Here is a 21,129-nt window from a genome sequence, read left to right as displayed (position 1 = left end):
TTTCGTATTAATTCAGTTCATGGCTCGCCTAGGCTTGGACTGCTTCAGAGAAGTCGTGGAGCAGGGAGCAGGAGTAGATACGGACACACCCGAACATGGTCCAAAAAAGTTCTTTAACCTGTAAAAAGCGTTCTGGGCAGTGAATCGGCGATCACTAGATCGCTTAATAAGCAGCCTAGCTGTCTGCTGTCTGCTGCCTGCTCTTCCCTGTTCTGCAGCTCTGGGATTGGGATCGGGCTCCTTTGTGGATGCCCCGACTCTGCCTTCGCACTGGCTCTGCGACTGGCTGTGGCTGTGGCATAAAAATCTACACCGTTTTAAGCACAAATCGCCGCTGGGCATGCGCCCGATATGCGTTCAACTCACTGAACTTGCCACGACTCTCTGATCTGGCTTGTGCTCTGCCTCCTCCCGAGCTTCTGCTGCTGTTGCTGCTGCTGCTCCACCTACTTCAACTCCGACATCTCGACTGTGTTACAGTTTCGCAATTCGCGCTGCGAGTTGCGCGCTCTGCCTCTGCCCGGCGACTGGCGACTGGCAAACATATATATTATTTAAATTTGTAAACGATTGATCGTCCTCCGCCCTGAGTGTGTGCCTGAATCTGCCTCCCTGCCCCCTTCCCCCTGCCCAGTGCTGACTCCTGCAGCCTCCTGTCTCGTTTTGCTCTGCTTTTGCACCGTTCTCTGGCATCGTGATAGTTTGAGTTATTTAGAGCTGGCTGCTTTATTGCTCAGGAGGAGCCCGGCTTGAACCTGGACTCAGGCGCAGGCGCAGGCTCCGGCCTCCCTCTCCAGGCTGAGGGCGTGTTCGGATCCGTTCTTTCCAGTTGTTGCTGCGGCTGCAGTGTGCGTTCTTTGTGGCTTATAACAAAATGATTATGTTTTGCATATTGAGTGAAATTTGCATAAATGAGAAGGCCAAGAAAGCTGCAGCTAAAACGTTTGTTGGGTCTTTAAGCATGACTGCGAAATAAGCAAAGTTATTTTGCTCTCTGGAAAGAAACGCTTTGATTGAGTTGACTGCTCTAAAATTATGGATGGTTGATGGATGGAATCGAACCAAGGACGGCGGAGTGGGAGTCGTATTGTTCGCATAAGTAACCCATTTCGGGAAACTGAAAGTGATCTTTCTTTTATTTATAAGATTGGAGTAGAGACGAGACGGTCATCCAATGGATACGGATTGTGGAGAGGAGTATAATAAGAGAGACTGACGGAATCAGTTCGAACAAGGACCTGCCAAGAACTTGCAAAGGGTATTATTAATTTTGCTGATTAAATCGAATACTAATACCCTCTGAATGATGAATATTAATCCAAAATACGTCAATGGAACAATGAATGATCAGGAGCAGAGTAGTGAATAGATAGTAGGGAGTCGAGTACCATTTGCTTGGAATACTCGTGCATGTTAAGTTATGCAAAGCATCTGGCGATCTTTTGACACTCCTCCCACAACGCTGGGCCTACAATGAAGAGAAATAGCATTTGTAATTTGTTGCATGTGTCAATTCCCAAAAAGGTCTCTTATGCCTACCCTCCCTACCCACCATGCCCGGCCCGGACCGGCTCTGCATCGTATTTACCCACGCTCATTTATCGCTTAGAATAACAATCATTAACATAAGAACAGAGTCACTTCCTTGGAACGTTAGCGTTTCGGGTACTTACCCCAACCAATCCCGCCTTTCTTTCACTCTGCCCCTGCCTCTGCCTCTGTGTCTGTGTCTGCCTGCCAGTCCCTTTGATGTGTTTCGTTTTTCGTTTGCGTTGAACGATGAGCGCTAAAGAAATTAAAATTGAAAATTCCTTTATTTCAATATTTTGACAGTGACTTGGCAGCGCCTCGTTAAGAAGAAACAAAATAAACTCGAGCTGGGACTCGCCTTCCCTCGAAGAATGGGGAGCCAACCATGAAACGATACGCTTGTCGTTGTCTTTGTGACCAGTCCCAGTACAGCTCCAGAAACTGCCACTGCCACTGCCACTGACCCTACCCTGCGCAGCCCCATATCTGGGCTGAGCCAGAAAATGTGGCAAGTGCCAGTGCCGGTGCCGAGGTTGAGTGGTTGAACTTGTTACAGTTTCTTTCACCACTCCACTCTCCACTCTCTAGAAACTTTCTTTGTCGTTCTTTCTTCTGTTCTGCTCCGGCTTTCCTTTCGCTGCCGGGCAATGGCAACGGGCAATGGGAAATGGAATGGGAACAAGAGCGGCGACAATTGCCATGCGCCAATGCAAATTGGCGATAAGTGCACTTGACTCTCATATAAATTAATATTAATTATGCCACTGATTAGCCAAGCTCACATTCCAAGCGGACAAATAAGCCCACAGACGATGTATGTATAACCCGGCTACTGAATCCAGTTCCATCAGCTGAGCGGAGCGGAGCGGAGCTGAGCTGCCTTGCAAATAGATTTTGGTGTAAATCATTTGAATGCCTTGAAAGCGCCAATTGAATTTACGTGTTGAATGCACCGAGGCTGAGCTACAGCAGACGATGTGTGAATGCTCTATCCATGGATCCAATGAACATTTGAATGAACATTTTATTGCAGGAATGCACTCTGGAAACGAGCAAGGGAACAGAACAAGTAAAAAAAACTACGTATTGAGTGATGAATATTTTCTCAATATTTAAGATAGCTCACGTTTGCTTTCGTTGCTTCCTTTTCAACTGGAAGCCCACAGGAGAGAGACTGCTCTGCGTTGCCCTGCCAACGCCTTAGACATGCCCCGTGCGCTCTCTGCGCAGACTGCCCCAACTGCTCCAAACTACCACACAGCCACAGCTGGCTGGCTGCAACTGCGATTTGGCTTGTAAGTTGGCTTGTTCGACTAAATGCCTGGCCGTCGCAACGGATCGGCCACAGCTGCTGTCCGTCTTTGGATGCAGCGCGCATTCATTCAATTGCGTTTGACAGGCGTTTGGCCATAAAAATTATGCCACAACAACTCGGACCGCAATTTGCATTCACATTTGCTCTGAGCTGAGCGGACATTGGCTCAAATTTATGACAACTTATCGCCCTGGCATTTGACTCGGCTCAGAGCCAGGGGCAGACGCTCGTAGGCGTCGCTGGCGACATTTAGCTTTCATTTGCAATTAAAATATGGAAATGGGAAAGCTCTAAGTGTATAAATAGATCGGGTGCCAGACCCAGACCCAGACATGTGGCGCCGTCCCTGATATCTCGCGATGACGGTAACGCTGACCCAACTACGACTACGTCCACGACTGCACGAGTTCGGTTTCGCTTGCCAGCGGACAGACGAGCGGAAAGAGTTTCCTCCGGACAGTCCAAATTTGTCAAAGTCGATTTCAAAGAAATTTGTCAAAAGCGGATGCAAGTGAAATTGATACCCGCGTTCCATTGTCAGGGCCCCAACAAGAATTATACAAATAAAATATTATAATAGGAAGCACAGAAGGTGGCAGCTGGTAGGGGAAGGCGTGAAAAGGTCGTCGCGCCGCTTCAAGCTCGCAATCTCCGAGAGATGTGTGATCCGCATGGAGCGAGCTCCGACGCAAGCACAAACCCAAAATCAAGCTGGGCCTTCACAGAAGGCTGTATTCGTATTGAATATATTTGCTATAAAATATAAAAATCTCGCGTCACGTTGTTTGTGTTTGAACTTCAAATACTAGCAGCCCGACCACGCTTCACTGTGGCATATTGTGGTGGCATGGATGAGAAGTGAGGCGAATAATACGTTCAATATAAATTTATTTTTGCAATACAGCAAACTGCAATGTTCCCAAACTTTCCTGACACACCAACGCGGCGCTCTTCTCGTGCAATTTGTTTTTCTTCATCAGTTAATTGACTCAGAATATTCTGTAGCCAAATTGCTCCGTTGGAAAAGATTAGATCTTCTTATAATAATATAGGCATAATATTATGCACTATACTTTTTTTTTGTAATTGGGTGCAACTGAAGAACGAAAAGCAGAACATACACGGCTGGTTGATAGCGTATCTGATATTGAACTATTTTATTAATATTATTTGTTTAGTTAGCATACATTTGACAGCCAACATCATACAAAAATACTGAAATCGGAAGTAGGCCCTTTCCGATTTCGTACCAAAATACTCCAGTCGCGATTTCCCGAGCTGCGGTCGCTTTTTCCAATGTTTTTCCAAGCTACTCCGTTATTCGGGATGGAAACAAATTCAACAAATTAAAAACCATGAAAATCTGTCCAGCCGTTCTCGAGTTACAGTTGTATTTTTATCAGTAGGAAGTTGAAATTCCTACCACTACCCACCATTTTTTAATCGGGACGAATAATATCCCATAACCGTTGCCCAACAAACATGCAAAATAGTGGAGCAGAAAGAACAGACGAACGTATCCAACAAGATAACGAAAACGTGCGTGTGAGCATGGCAAAATTGCGTAATTGTACTAAACACTCAGACAAAAAATCAAAAATGTTTACAAATATCAATCGTGTAGACCACGAACGCTCACTCGCAAATCGCGTGTATGCACGTTCCGACGAGCTGGATGACCTGTTGAATAACGAAACAACTGGCGTCAGAAGTTGTATTGAAGCCAGGTTAAATTTTGAGATTAAAAAACTTCAATATGAGATATAAGATCATGTTTTTCACACAAAGAATGATACGTGCTGCATGCTGAAATATCAGAACAACTTTTGTCGGGTAAGCTAGTATACATATGTATGTATATACATACATACATATATGTATACGTACTACGTATTACATATGATTTAGCATAATAGTGACGGTTTGGTTTTATTGTTTTTTATTTTAATTTTCTGAAGGAAGTTGTAAACCGATTTTGAAAGCATCAATTTTTTCCGGCAAAAAACCGTTTTTGGATGACACGGAATTCTTTCTGCAGCGACGGACGTACACTGCTGAATTCGATTTACCAGTTTTTGGCAGTGGCAATGCCACTGTGTGTGCTTTATTAAAAAAGGTGGAACTCAATGAATTCTTGTCTAGAAAATCCATGTCGAAAAGAAAATCGTTTTCGTTTATCGTTAAATGATACAAGACTTTTAAATTAAAGTTTCGAATACATAACAAAACTCGAAATGCTAGAAAAAACCATAGCATTAGCTAGATTTATTCCCTTAATCACTTTATCACACACTTTTTTTACTCCTTTGCATTTTTAAAATTAATCTTTCATAACAGGTTTGCTACTACAAATATTATGTGCACAATGAACATATATATTTTCTTTCCATAATCCCCTGTAACGCATCCACAGGCGACAGCAAACCCTCCGCTGATCTCAAGATACCCTAAGAATGCCCTACTGCCAGCACAGGTTGGAAAGGCGACCCTTGGGTCTCTTCTCCTTGGGTATCCCTGCAGTTCCAGACAATACTTTGTAGGGCAACTGCCGTGGAGCGGCTCGCAGTTCGCTGCTCGATCGGGTCTCGCTCATCTAATCTGTTTGGTGTTAAGTCCAGGGGAGCATGTGTAATTCGATTTTTTACATGCGAGTGGCTTCAAAACGCTTGGCAAAACGTCAGCAGAAGGAGGAATGGAGGATCTGCGTCAGTGGAATCGGCAGGGGAATCGAATATACATACATATTAAATGGAAGCCAAAGTGGCATGTTGGCGGTTTATTGAAGCGAGTTGCAGCAGGCTCCGCCTCGAAGTGCAAAGAGTGGAGTGCGTCCAAGTGGAGGGGGAATTGGGGGAGTTTCTTGTGCAGCGTCGGGGGCAGCGCCGACCTGTCTCGCTCCCCTGTCAATCTATTATTTCATTAAACACTGCCCACTCTTCTCCCTGCCGCTCCCCGCCCTGTGGCTTTCCTCTCGTTTGTCCATCTCCGTCGCCGTCGCCGTCTCGGAGAGACGTTGGAACGGTTCGCGGTCATGGGGATGGATGATGAAGGCGTCGTCTTGGTTGTCCTGGAAGATGCGTTTCACTCATATCCGGTTAAATATTCACACCTCAACTCAACTCAGCTCAGCCCGAAAACCCGATCACGATGGGAATCAAAATAATGTGGATGGAGATGGAGATGGAGAAGAGGACCCGGACCAGTCGTATGCTAAATTGCAATCCTCTCGCCCCACCAAACCCTTCCACTCCATTTTGTTGTTGGTGTCGTATTAAGTTTCAAGCCGCACAGCGTCGGGGGAGCAGACACAACCAAATGCCAGAAATCATGCAGATTTGCGGCGTAAAATTATGAAAATTATGTCTGACACATCCTGCTGTCTGCTTAAGGTCTTTGTTTATCCTGGCTGAGCGGCAAAAAAGGAAGCGCCTCCAACACTCCAAACATGCCACAGACAGGTAATGGCGACAACAACAGCTACAACAACAACAACAACACCGAAACCGGTGTTATTTGCATAAGTTGCTCGTGTCCGATTCCTTTGTGCGACAAAGTTCGCTGCTTGAAAAAGTTCCTGCGCACTTTATGGATTTGTTGTGGGGTTCATCCATCCACGGGTTCCTTCGGAGATATTTATCGTCGGTTATTCAAAGGGAAAAGCAGAACTAGCTGCCAGGGGCCTATTTAGTTGCACTAGACTGTATATATTTAGCGTAAAAGCGAATTCAAAATTCTGATTCATATAAAGGATATCTATTGATATTGCTTGTTCTTTTATAATATATACGTTGGAAAAAGTCTTTGGTGATCAGTGATTTGTTTTCGAAATCTTTGCAGTCTAAATAAATACGTACATATGTATATATATACAGATGTAATAGGATTATCCGATAGCTATATGCCCCTATGTTTCAAGCATTCTCTGAGCTTAAAAACTATCCCAAGGAACTGTTGAGATTTCATTTTGTGACTTGCATCTATCCATATGTATAAACAAAGTGTTATAAATGTTTTTTAATATAATCACCCTATTTATCTACCTATTTAGCTTGGCCAGTACGATTACCAGCTGGCAATTGAAGAAATCATTTTTTGCGCATCACAAATTCAAATCATCTTCATCTCAACGAGGTCCATGGAGCCTCCCTGTTCATTTCAGGGCCATCATCGACTGCGCCCAGTTTTTTGTTGGCCTTGGCTGGATCGCCACAGCTAATTGAGTCATAGACTTCGAGCCGAGTCTGACTTCGAATCCAAATCCGCGCCAGAGCCAGAGTCAGCGGGAGGAACAGCAAACACAAATTAACCATAATAAAAGATTCGCATTAGCGAGGGACAGGGACCGGGACCGGGACAGTCCACCCAACCACTCAGACGGAACGAAGAGCTATACCCGGCCCCAACGAGCAGTAAAAGAGCAGGGCACAAATAAAAGCCATTAGGTGGCAGGTACCACAACAGAGAGTAGAGTCTCCACCAAAATGCGATCTGGTGACTGCAGCGATGTCGTGAGAGCCTGATTCGACTGCCTACTTTGGGGTCTGGGACTGCGTCTGCCCCATCACGGTCTGGGAATCTGGCTGAGCCTCGGTTCAGATTTGTCATTGTTAGACGGGCTTTCGGGTATTCAAAGGTTTTGCTGCGTTCAGAGTTTGGCATCTCCCTCACCTCACTCGGGGACTCTACGCGTATCTGTGTGTGTGCGTGTGTGGGTGTCTTGTGGCCAGAGTGTCGCTAATTCCTGGAATGCGACTCAAGGTTAAGCCCATTCATAAACGACTGCCAAAGCTGGCGAATTGCTCGCACGCGGATGCGGATCACGGATCAAAGCATTGGATCTCGCATTTAAGGCAGACGTGCGGCGAAATGCTCATCAAACAGACAGACCGACCAGCCTCGGACCAGCTTCGGACCAGCCTCGGACCACCCACTGACTGGGCCTTGCTCGAACCGATCCTAAGTTGCAGTTGCAGCTGCAATCGGCATCAAAAGTGTTGCAATGAGGCATTTACAATAGCAAACGAGTTAATTACCACTGCGAGCGGCTCCAACCGCTCAAACACATGCCCCGACCTTATAGAGGAGGCACTGGCACTGGCACTGCCTGACAGCCAGACCAGGCTGACATCTCCAGCCAGTGGAGCAGGAAGCAGGGAGTGGGGAGCGCACGGACCAGAGCGGAGCGAGGTGGAGTGGAGTGCAACTTTGCCAATCTGCCGCATTGATCGAGCAACCGATCTGCGATTGCGATTGGTCTTCGACTGAGCCTGCTCCTCTGCAGCAGCTTGTGGCAGCTTTGCCTTTGCCTTCCTTGCCATGCACATCCACATCCACATTCCCCCTCTTCTTTCATGCTTTACTTTTTCGTTGTTTTCTTGCGCCTGCGCGTGTTCAAATTGTCCAAAGCGTAACAATTTAATATCGTTGCTGGTGCCATGCCAGTGCCAGTGCCAGAGCCAGTGCCTGTGCCAGAGTCAAGTCAGCCGGCAAGCAGCGTCCAGCATCTGCATCTGCATAGTTTGCCACAGACAGCCAGAAGATCATGCACTGAGAGAAATGCTCTATGTCACAAAAGCTAAATTAGAATCTTGCATCGACACAGTTTCGAAATTTAGACTTCCCAGACTTCCCAGAATAATTTCACATGGTCAGCGATCGAAATACTTCATTCGATTCCATCACAATGCAACGACAAACGAGCCTCACTGTTCATTGTAATCATTAAATTTATTACTTCATCCAGCATATTGATCCACAGACCTGACACATAATAATTAATTATTCCAGCTCTGTTCCTCCGGGTAAATATAATGAAGTGACTCAGTAAATAATATTTTATGCTACTGGCCCCATAATGCAGTCACCAAATGTTTCCACTGTGTAGTCCCACATCAAGTGGCGGCTGCAACTTGTTGCTGCCGTTGCCGGTGCTGTTGCCACTTTCCCGGCCTTGGTGCCCTCCTCCTCCTCTTCCTCTGTGGCAGCATTGCTTACGTATTCGTATTCGTATTCGATTCGTATACGTATTCCGTATTTTATTTAATTGATTTTTCTGCACCGCACATGCATCGGCCATTAATTCATTTATTTATTTAGCGCTCGCCATCGACACTGCTCCTTCCCTTCCCATGGATTAGGCGTGGGGCGCAATGGGTACTGGATGGGTATGGGGATGGGTATGGGTATGTGTGTGGTAGTGTGTGGTGGTGGGGTGGTGAGGTACGCCTGCGACTCCAAGAGGATTGCAGATGAATTAATCGTGCTTAACACCATTCTTGGCATTTTGTGGCAATGCCACAGCTCCTAGAGAAGATAACTACACAGCGACAGGGGAGCGGGAGCAGCGGAAGCACTTAGCATTTGTGTACTCGTATTGTGAGCCATGTGGCAGCCAGTGGCATGATCTTGTATGCATGCGTCATTATCTCGCCTGCATCATTAATAAAGCCACGAGAGAGGCAAAACAAAGGTCCCACCGAAACCGCAAAAATAAATGTGAATTCGGCCAGCAAAAGCAAAATGTTTCGCCACTCCTCCGCCACTCCACCATGTCCCAGCTCATTTTGGGATCGTCGCGAAATCTTTCGTCAAGGTCAAGGCTGCCTCCGATACCGATACCGATTCGCGGTCGAATCCGATGCCGCTCCGAGCGAAGGTGATAAATGAAGTGTCTCCGCGCAAAATACCCACAAATCACATGGAAGTCACAGTCCAGTCCAGTCTTCATCCCAGTTTCAGTCCCCGTTGCTCACGCCCAAGTTCAAGTTCGTCTTGAATGCAAAACACACACGAAATATTGAATATCAGGTAAAGGCATTCCAATACTCCCAGTGCCAGCTCGTACAGATTGGGTTAAGAGTGCAAATTTGGGGAAAAAAGTGAATAGGTATGAGTCTATATACAAATACGTTAACGATATAATCCCTTGGTTTGGCCAATATTTAAAGTTGGACTTTTTATTACTGGTACGAAATCTTGTATACAATTATTGGAAAAAGGAAAGCTTAGTTATACGAGCATATTTAGTCTTTGAACTCAAACTCCAAACTCCAAACTGAAAAAGTCCATTTAAGGTATTTCAAATTCCAAAAGTATCGCTTCATTTGCTAATAAGAAACCTTCCGCAGTCTATGTTTCCTTTGTCAACTTGGGCAAATAATATATATACCAATATGTATGTAGGGCTAGAGAGAGGAATACAGGGCAACGGAGAGACAGAAGGACAGGCAGCAAAAAAAACCAAGAGAGAAAGAGAGAGAGACACAGAGACGAAAAAAATTCCGACTTAAGTGCTTTTAATTATCCAAAAGAATTCCTTGGTATTCTGAGTTTGGTATCCTTGTTTGTCATCATCGTCATACTTGGGCTGTCTTGGGTTGGGGCTTGGCCTGGTCTGTGCTCCTCTGGTCGCCGATCTCTGGTCTCTGGTCTCCGGTCTACGGTCTTGGGTCTTAAAATTACAGGCGCGTTTGTATGTCGGCGATTCAGAGTTTTTGCTGTCTGTCTCTCCTCCTCCCTGTCCGGGACCCTCTGATCGGCTGAGGTTCGGGGTTCCAGGCAGCCATAAAAGGGTAATAGCAAAGCGATATCTCCGGGCAGGGGAACAGCTCACATTCGTGTATGAGGGATGGGATACACACGAGAATATTCATATTGGAACTGAAAGGGAAAGTCGGAGGTGCTTTCTGTGTCGGTTCCCCCACAAAGGCAGACGACTCCCACGCACGCAAGCCCCTCTGACGCATCGACGCATCCATCTGTTAGAGCCACGGCGATGCCTTGGGGAATTTGCTGATTCGCTGCCTCCTGCCTGCCCCAATGGCTGCTGCTCCTTCAGTTGCCAGCGACATCAGCCGGCGGCATCAGTAGCGGCAGGCACACAGTACACAGTGCGTACTTCCTGGAAACCTATCTCAGACGCACACACTCGCAGACCTGGACAATTATGATCCGCCGTTAGAGGCAAGTTCACCTCCTCTTGCCACCATCCATGTCACAGAAGCATGCAGCAGGCGGCTGCTGCTTCTGCTGTTTCTGCTGTTTCTGCTGCCTCTGCTGCCGCTTATCGGTTTTTGATTCGAGTTTGGAGCTTTCTCAAGAGAAATGCCAGTGGAAGATGTCGGTCCGCTGTTGGTGCCGCACCAGGAGATCAAGTTGATTGAAGTGCCTTTCGAAACGGAACACAAACACAGAACCCCGAAAGAGGGGCTAGGCTTCGCTCTGAGTCTCCGTCTTATGGGAAGATCAAACACAATGTGAAGGGATGCAACGAAAATATTGTCTTTGAGCCTAGACTGAGGGGCAACAGTGTCCTTGCAGCGCCCTAAAACTGTGCAAGACGCAAAACTTCATTGGCCCGCAGCCGCAGGCCACAAGGAGCAGTGCGCAGGCAGAGACACAGTCGAAGCCACAGCAAGAGCACACACTGCCAAGTGGCGATGCTCGACACGAGGATGTTGGTTGTGGTTGGATGTGGAGGATGCTAGACGGAGGACTGAGCGTCGAGGACGGAGGACTGAGGATGGATTGGATGGCCCCCAGCCAAGTTGTGCCAAGTCAGCGTGATCTGCGCAAAGTGACGAGTTTTTAATGAATTTGTTTAACTCAGGTCAGGCCCTGGCACCTAGTATGAGCCATCCATGCCACAGACAGTGTCTCAGTCTCACTGTCTCTGGCTCTGACATTTCACAGTGGTACACAGATCAATATCTCCGCTTCGCTGGAAAATTCCGTACAGAACATTTCAAAATAAGTACAAAGCAGAGATGGACATGGAATTAATTATATCCAAAGCATTATTTTACTCGATTTCTTTAGTCGGATACACCGATGACATTTATGCATAAGTACATATATTCGAACAATAAAATCCATGGTCCACAGGAGCTAAGAAAAGTGTAAAGAAATATCTTCGCAGATTTAAGTCATATGATTTTAGATTCGAAAAGCGAGTTCTTGGATCTTTTTCCTCAGCTAGGAGGACCACTGTGCGGGGCTGGCTGTCTCTTGTTATGTTTGAGTAGAAGTAGACCCCCATCCATGTTGATGGCGCGACGGCAGTTGGCAGTCGCCGCCGTCGAGGTCGCTGCTGCAGTCCCTGGTCCCGGTCCCGGTCCCTGTCCCGGCAAGTGCCAGTGCCTGGCAGTGGCGTTGATGTGGATATGGATGTGGATGTGGATTTGGATGTGGATGTGGATGATGGTGTGGTGCTCAAGTGCTGCGTGGACTAGGATCTGTGTGGAAGCGCTGACGGCCCGTGACGATGTCTCAGAGTGCACTCCTTGCTCCGTTGCTGGGTGCCCTGTGCTGGGTGCAGTCAGTGAGTTCCTGCCTCTTGAGGTCGTCCCAGTCGTAGTCATCAGCTACGACGCCAGCGTCTGGGTCTAGGATGAGTGGTCTGGAATCCAGCAGAGCAAACAAAGGCAGTGAACACTTGAGATCCCTCCAGTTTTTGACTGTCCAGCCTGAGTCGAGCTGTGAGTGGTTTTGGTGTTGTTGTTGTTTTTGGTGTTGGTGTTATAGCGGGGGAACAGTAGGAAAGGGAGAGGGTCTCATGTCCTTCACCGTTCACTTTCGTTGACCAGCGGCAACGTCCACAGATACATTTGCCGCGTTTTTGCCTTCTGCTCTCCGTGTGCTCTGCTCTGCTCTGCTCTGCTCTGCGCTGCTCCCTTATGTCCGACAAAATGTTCCAAATTGTTGCGCACTGCAGGCATGCCAGGAATTTGCGCTTAACAAACTTCGCGAAATGTTTGCAGCGTAGTGGTTTGGTTTGCTTTTCGGTGGTTGCTGCCTGTTGGTTTTTGTCTGAAATTTATACGCGGCCGGCAAATAATTAAAACGAGAGCTGAGCCGACGGAAAGTGTCTCTTTCACTTCCCACATTTGGACAACGAACTCTCCTAACATCAACGAACGGCAAATCAGCAGCAGCTCTAGCTCTGGGGTGCACCATAATAGATCATTTTTCAACGGCTCAACTTTCTGTCAGATATTTGTTTAATTCGATTAGCCTCTGGGGCTGGCGCTGTCCGAACTATAACACGTTGCGACCGCCATCAGTCTGGTCTGGCCTGGCCTGGCCTGGCTCCACCACGTTCCCACCATATAGTATATTGGCAACAGTTCGAGTATATATCTATCTACATATGTACATATCTATGTATGTGTGTATGTATGCATATGAAGTAGAGCCCCGTTCGAAGTGGAGTGGAAGACAAAGCCACAAAAACTTCCAATTTATCATCAAAGCAGACATTAGTTTTACACAAATCCAAACGAAAGCATCACAAAGACAGAGCCACCCGGCTGATTTCATGCCCGAAACGAGCCACAAAAATTAATGTTAATTAATTTGACTTAAACTGACGATTTCAACAGGCACATTACTGCTGGGCATATGGCAAAAAGCAAAAAGCAACAACGACATCGCCATCTCGACATCGACAACGGCCACAGCTCAGCAAATAAATAATACAAAATGAATGAGAGCTGGCCAACTCCGAAGAGCGAAATCCCCAAGCGATGGCGATTGGCAGGGAGGGGAGGGAGACACTCTGTACTCTGTTTCCAATCAAAACCGAATCCGACCTAAAAGCTTTTCAAACACACATCAAACTCTGTGGTTGGTTCGCATAATCAACCTGACAATTGTGCGAGTCTGGCGGAATGGACTCGAATTGATTGAAACACACAAATTGTATGTTTATTTATTGGCAGACAAAAGAGTCGTAACCCATAACCCATAACCACCAAACACCAACTTCAGGCCCCAGCGCCAATACCGATCCATTCCTTTTTGATCTCCGCGTACAGACGCTGGGTATTAATGCTGCAAATTCAATTAGGCTCGAACATGCTCTCACTTTATTAAATTTAACTGCACCCGAAAAATCGTGAGTCAAACCTGGTTACTCTCTCAGTCTCTCTCTCTCTCTCTCCTGATCGCTCTCTCACGCATACACAGAAGAATGCAGCAGCAGCCTCAAGTTGATGTGGCTCCATGCTCCAGCTACAGCTCCAGCTTCAAGTCCGACTCGAACGACTCCAGCGACGCGACGCTACCCATTCCGTTTGCAACGCACATTCGAGCGAGCCTCTGTCCTGTCCTCGAGCCCCAGTAAAAATTCTCTAAGCATGCTGTCAAGTTATGTCTACATTCCTTGATCATATTTTTTCCGACTGTTTTCGTAGCCGCTGCTCCTCACAGCAAGGGGTATATTCTTTTCAAGTGGATTCAGGCTGATCTGATGCTGCGTGGTGCAAAAGAGCAGCCTGAACCCCAAAATTAGGGATCTTTTCAATGCTTAGAATTTCTTCTCCACGATTCACCTTATTTCCACCTTTCAGCAGCTGCTGAGAAATCTGAGTAGCGGGTATTACATAGTCGATCCTTTCAACTTTCGCGTCCTGACTTGTTTTTCCTCTCCTTTCTGGCTTCATTCGTTCACTTCGTTCGCTGCTCGCTCGTTCGTTGGTTCGTTTGTTCCTGCGGGTCTCCTCTGGGCTCCACCAGGCAATGATGATGATGATGATGATAATCCTGATGAGCCATGGTTTTCTATGTCAACTCTGTCTATCTTACAGAATTAGTCAAAACATTTCAGGCCAACAGTTTCTTCACTTGAACTTAAACTGGAGAAAGAAACAAGACGAGATCCTATTTGTGTAATAGAGAAGTTCTAAAATTTTGGATCCAGCGACGGGGACTCTCCACCTACCACTACCTGGATGGATGCCCTGAAAGCGCCTTCTCGGCTTCCCCACTGCCTTATCGTTTGCCTTGCCTCCTCCCTGCCTCCCAGATACCAGATACTCGTTTCCTAATGTGGCGCAGCAAATGTGACGCGTTGAGCATAAAGACAACAACAGCTATGTGCATAGTCTCTCCACCAATTTTTCTCTTTCTCTCAGTGGCAGGCAGCTCGCTCTCGATGCGCTCTCTCTGGCAAATTGAGTGGAACGTGCTCTTAAAACTCACTCTCTTATGAGACCAGGTAATTCTACACGTCCATCCACCTGATCATGTATTTATACATGGTCGCAAGTACATACTTAAATTGTTTTACAGATTTATTTAAATATAGTGAATTTATCTGGTGGATCAGTCATGGAAAGTGGACCATTTAAGTATACTATTCCAGGGGACTCTTTTGATAGCTCGTTCCACCGTTCCAGATCGGTCTCGATTACTGTCGCGCAAATGTGTCGAAAGTATTGCCCCATCTGGGCATTGGCTCTGTATGTGGTGGATGTGGTGTGCTGCACCCATTTCCGGACAGGCTAAGAATGTTTCAAATGGTTCAAATGCTTTCCAAATGCCACTGTTTCATCCCGATTCTTTCCAATTTCTGCAAATCCTGTTCAATTCAATGAAGTGGTCCCCTAGGAGACAAGTGTTTGCGACCGTCGAGTGCCGTCGGGAGACCCGGAAGGCCCTCAGTATGATCCCACACCCACACCCACCCAACGTTGTGGCCAGCTGAAGACAGCTACACAGCTGTGCCAGCTACGGGCACAGAGAGTAAAGAGATATTCTACAAGGGCCTGCGGCGAGCCAATAACAACCTACCGGACCAGTGTCCCTTCCTCAGGGTGAGCTCTAAGTCCTACCTGGTCCATCCAAGACAGCTCTCCGAAACTCATCCTTTAGAACACCATGAAGTAGTCATGCGCCACTTGGAGTTGGACGCGTGCGAGCTGCCACCCTACCTGTACCGAGTACAACGTACAACCTTCACGGGCTGGCTCAACGCGAACAACATCCTCGCTTTTTACATCCTGATCACGGTGGGCTACTGCGAGGCCGAGCAGGATTGCACGGGGCAGAGGGAGCTCTGAAGACTCATCAAATAAAAGAAAAGAGCACACACGCCTCTGACTCAAAGAGCAAGCGCCCCTTACATACCGTTTTACTCACTCAAAACCGGCATTGGAACTGCAAGAGCGGGCGGAGAGCGGGACGCGAAAGAGAGAGAGAGGGAGAGTGACTCTCTGAGCCAGTAAGCGAATGAGCGGCTGGAAATGGTCTTTAACTAAGCCCGGCGAGAGCCCGCCAGCCGTCATTCCTAAAACTCAAAGCGAGCGGTACGCATGCGCGCAGTTCGCAGATCCGTTAGAAGCACTTGCCACCGAACACAGTTGCGATTTATAGAGGTCCCAGTGGCGACACACGGGAACGAGCGCGTCTAAAAATACTACGCGAGAAAGACACATACTGATAAACACCAAAGTGAAGTAAATGAACAGAAAACAGAGAACAGAAAAGAACGAAGCACGGACAAGGAATAAAATATAAAACAAAAAGCAAATAAAGCAGAGGCATAAAAATTCCTCACATCGTTCGGCGCGCACCAACGACAACGGCAACGACGGGGCAGGATCGAATGTGGCGGACAAAAAGCCCGCAAGAGAATACAACGAAATAAAATAAAATAAAAAAGAAAACAAAATAAAGCAAAGTCCAGCGAAGGTGCGAGACAAGAAATTAAATTGATAAAACCTAAGAGCAGACAGGGCCCAGGCCTAGGACTCCGCTCGAGGTAGCCGCAGAGGTAGACGCAGACGCAGACTTGTCGCTGCTGTTTGCTGCAATTATCGGGGCAGCGCATCGCGTCGGGAATGCGCCCTGCGAGAGCGCGCGTGTGTGAGTGAGTGTCCGCGTACGTGACAGTGACCGCCTGAGTGTGTGTGGCAAATAGCTCAAAGCCACGAAATTGCTTCTATCGGTGCGCCGAAATCGCCAATTGGAAAAATTAAACAAAAAGAGAAACTGTTAAACGAGAAGCTGAGAAGAAGGGCAAATCCATCCCACAGAAATATTGACCCCCGGGCCTACATACATACTTACAACTGCTCCCCGCAGCACACACACACACACACACACACAAAGTCAAAGCCATAGTCACAGACTCAAAGACAAACCAAGAAACAGGGAAAATGTACAATAAAAAATTACAGCAAGTGATCGTGCAGAAAATAGATCGATAAACCCGAAAAACGGGGGGAAACCAGCGAAAAATATAAAAATAAATAAGCGAAAGACGATCGCGAGCGATCAAGGAGCCAAGGAGTCACAGCCCAGCCAGATCCAGAGGAGGAGCCGAGAGGAGGAGAGAGTCAGGACAGAGAGTGCTGCTTGAGTTTGCGTTTGCGGCACGTTTTTGTGTTTTTGTTTCAATTTCAATTGTGGAAATCGTAGAGGAAAAATTCGCAATAACCGAACCGGTCCATCTACAGTCCAGAGGGACTCCACAACCAAGCCAAGCCAAGACACAGAACCAGACCCATACCCAGACCCAGAACCGAGAAGAGAAGAGAACCGATATTTATTAAACAAAGACAGAAATTAATTTCACGACTTTGTCGATTGCCACCCGCACTCAACCCATCCTCATCCTCGTCCTCGTCTTCAGAGCAGAACAAGCATCCAGCACTCCGCACCGCCTCCTGCGGACGGCTTCTTTATGCCCATCTTGAACTTTGGGCCAGCTTGTGTTTGAGCGTAGGAGAGCATAGCAGAGAAGGGAAATCGGCGGACAGCAAAATGTACGACATCAAGCACCTGGAAGCCGGACAACATCAGCCACAACCACAGCACCATCCACAGCACCACCCACAGCACCCACTGAGCGACCGCCTGAGCCCAGCACTGAGCGGCTCTGCCACAGTCGAGCAGCAGCTCACCTGCAGCGTCATCGCAGCGCCCTCGACACGCTGCCAGGGCAGGGGGACCAGCAGCCGCAGCCCCATCGAAGCCACCCACATGACGCTACTGACACTGCGGCGTCGTCGCGCCTTCCAGCGCCGTGCCTGCCTCCTGAGCATTCTCGCCGCCTTCGTCTTCGGCATGGCGCTGGGCGTGGTGGTGCCCATGTTCGGCCTTCCGGACTACTTCGCCGGTGGCAGCCACACGCCCGCTTCCCCGCCAGCAGTGCAGCAGCAGCAGCAGCAGCAGCAAGGGGAGATCGAGCGAGTGCAGCGTCCACCCTCGGATTTCCCAAGCATCTACGAGAGCGCAGCTCTGCCGCCCTACAGCGTAGCCTTCATCAAGGGGTCAGGCAAGGGGGCCAGTGCAGAGCTGAGTGCCGAGCAGGTCTTCCGGAACGTGTTCCACCTGGAGCAGGACAAGAACGCACCGGACTCGATGATCGTGAAGAAACTGGATACGAACGACGGCAGCATCAAGGAGTTCCACGTGCAGCGCACATCCAGCGGCCGCTACCGCAAGGGTCCCGAGCGGAGACTGTCAAAAAAGGAGGAGAGGACGCAGTCTGCTCCTGCAACGACGCCCAGCCCCAAGCACTCGCAGGCGGAGAGGGCGGGTCTCATCGAAGCAGACGTCTACTGGGGCTCTGAGGTGGAGCGAGCTCTGCCCAAGGGCTTCGCGGCCGAGGATCAGCGCACCTGGGAGCACTACGTGTCTGGCCAGGGCCAGGTCGTGCGACTAGAGCACGGCTGCGGGCGCATGCAAAACCGCATGGTGGTGTTCGCGGATGGGACACGGGCCTGCGCGCGCTACCGCCAGAACACAGACCAGATCCAGGGCGAGATCTTCAGCTACTATCTCGGCCAACTGCTGAACATCAGCAATCTGGCGCCGAGTGCTGCCACCGTGATCGACACGACGACTCCGGGCTGGGCCGCTGCTCTGGGGGACATCACGCAGGCGCAGTGGAAGGAACGCAGGCCGGTGGTGTTGACGCGCTGGTTAGCGGATCTCGAGCCAGCAGGAATTCCGCAACCCTTTCAGCCGCTCGAGCGGCACCTGAACAAGTACGACGTCTGGAACCTGACGCGGCATCTGCAGCAGACGCGGCCATCCAATTTGGAGCCAGAGTCGGAGTCAAAGTTGGACGCAGTGCCGGGATTACTCAAGCGGCTGGGTGCTGCCACCTCGCAGGGTCCCGCTCATCAATCAAGCATGCTTGAGGAGACGCAATGGCAGGCCCAGTCCCAGTCCCAGTCGGAGTTGCAGCTGGAGTTGGAGTCTGAATCGGAGTCAAAGTCGGCGCTGGTGCAGCGACTAATTGAATTGGCACAATGGTCCGATTTAATCGTCTTCGATTACCTGATCGCGAACCTCGATCGTGTTGTTAATAACTTGTACAACTTTCAATGGAATGCCGACATCATGGCCGCGCCGGCCCACAACCTGGCCCGCCAAGCCAGCTCGCAGCTGCTCGTGTTCCTGGACAACGAGAGCGGGCTGCTGCACGGCTATCGCCTGCTGAAGAAGTACGAGGCATATCACAGCCTCCTGCTGGACAACCTGTGCGTCTTTCGGCGTCCCACCATCGAGGCCCTGCGGCGGCTGCGAGCGGAGGGCGCGGGACGGCCGCTGCGCGAGATCTTCGAGCGCGCAACCAGCGACGGCGTGCGTGACGTGCTGCCCTCGCTGCCGGATAAATCAATCAAGATACTCATGGAGCGCATCGATCGCGTGCTGGGCCAAGTGCACAAGTGCCGGGAGGATCTTAACAAGGGCAGCTAATGAAGGCGACAATCTGGGATCGTCTGGAGTATGGATCGAGATTGAGATAGGGATTGGGATTCGGATTCGGATAGGGATAGGGTTATGTCACGACTGATAAGTTGTAAATATATCCAGCATATAGGAGTGTAGGATGCAGACTCGACCGACCAATCCCATAGTCACAGGAGGATAGAAAGTGCATCCCTGCATCACTGGACACACTGCCTGCTGCCTGAGTATTAGAAGGTGAACACTGCTTTCCACCCATGTAAATGTCCGACTCCTGCGATGAGTATTACGCATATCCATAGATACATACATATGTACATGTATATAGTATGCATGTAGCTATCTGTATAGCATATAGAGTATACATACCTAGCCTTTACAATCGTGTGATATTTGTCTAAGAACTTAGTGGAAACTAATTCAAGATTAAGTAGATTTCATTTTATGTTTACATCGAATAAACCACAAAAAATACAAAACCGAAGGAACCACAGTCTAAATGTCACTTTGAAATATGAAAATGCAATCCCACAGATTCAGATGCGGCCGATACAGCCGTTGCAAATGCAGATTCAGATGGAGATGCAGATGCAGATGCAGATACATGGATACCTGAGCACGCCTGCGCCTTGTGAGAACTTACATAGTCATGACAATAAATTGTCATTGATCTTTTTTGCAGGTGAGATGGAGCTGCCTGCTGCATGCTGCCTGCCCCCACACTTGTCCCCCCCCCTTCGTCTAAGCATTTGTCAACTTGCCGCTGCCTCGCGATGGAACTTGCCACATAATGCAAGCTCCAGCTTCAAATACACACACACACACTGCCACTGCCACTGCCACAGACAGGCAGAATCTTCTTTTGGTTTTCATAATATCTTCATAAGCATTTGAGAAGTGGTCTCCCCCTCTCTCTGTCTCTTTCTCCCACTGTCTCTGTCTCTGGCTCCATCTCTGTCTCGACTCTCTTGAAGCTCAAGTGCAGCCAGCCAGCTACAGAGAAGAATGATGAACACAGAGCCAGAGCCAGAGCCGGAGCCGGAATGAGGCAGAGCCCAGTTCAAGATACTTTCACACAAGCATACGCACACACACACACACTCGCACACACATGGATACACCAATGGATACGAGCACCAGCCAGCCAGCGACTGAGGCCGAGTCTGAGCCAACGTCTCCATCTCTCCGTCCCATGACTGTAATCCCTCTCGATCCCCCTAGCCACCTATCCCACTATCCACCGGCGGCTGTCGCTGTCCCCCTCCCCCTCTGTCCGTGTGTCTGACTTTAAGATTTAAGATCGCTGCTCATTAAGTGCGTCCGCGTGTTCCAGCGACAACGGAGATGCTGAGAATCTTCTTTTCTCTCTCTCTCTTGCTCTTGCTCTTGCCCAGTGTCGGAGTGGTGCCTGCCCCGCTCTCGTATGGCCTTCCCTGTCGCACGATTTGCATCTGATTTCGTTGCGTATATTTTATTGGACACCAGAGTAGTTCACGTAAATAAAAATGAAATGAAGCAAACCAAACCAAAGGCGAGAGTGGCACTGGAAAGGAGCTGGAAGAGAGACGCTGGAGCTGGAGTTCCGCTGTTAGAATGTGGATAGTGAGGCCGCTGCGCTAACTACCAAAAAATGTATCTCGACGGAAAGTTAATCAACTCACGCCTGAGCAGAGCACAGATATTTTGAGAACCCGTTTCGACTCGGCAGATAAAGTATCTCCGACTCTCCGGAGCGAGTCGCGGGGCACAGAGAGTACGCTGCAGGAAAAATCGTTCAGCTAGTTTAATAAATATATCAAATA

The 21,129-nt window shown here is 48.5% G+C and overlaps 1 protein-coding gene across 1 annotated transcript; it reads left to right on the top strand.

Moving 5' to 3' along the window:
- The first annotated feature begins 15,917 nt into the window (after window positions 1–15,917).
- Window positions 15,918–19,828, top strand: LOC111071419 (extracellular serine/threonine protein kinase four-jointed). The gene has a single exon (XM_022362745.2). It carries the CDS (start codon window positions 17,390–17,392, stop codon window positions 19,334–19,336), a length of 1,947 nt encoding a protein of 648 aa, XP_022218437.2. The 5' UTR covers window positions 15,918–17,389; the 3' UTR covers window positions 19,337–19,828.
- The last annotated feature ends 1,301 nt before the right edge of the window (window positions 19,829–21,129 follow it).

The sequence above is a fragment of the Drosophila obscura genome, unplaced genomic scaffold (genome assembly GCF_018151105.1).
Source record: "Drosophila obscura isolate BZ-5 IFL unplaced genomic scaffold, ASM1815110v1 contig_25, whole genome shotgun sequence".
Taxonomy (NCBI): Eukaryota; Metazoa; Arthropoda; class Insecta; order Diptera; family Drosophilidae; genus Drosophila; species Drosophila obscura.
Note: the sequence above shows the minus strand (reverse complement) of the source record. Positions and strands in the feature narration are given on the sequence as shown.

Excerpts from the sequence above, each read along its gene's own strand:
- LOC111071419 (XM_022362745.2), top strand. The coding sequence starts at position 17,390 with ATGTACGACATCAAGCACCTGGAAGCCGGACAACATCAGCCACAACCA.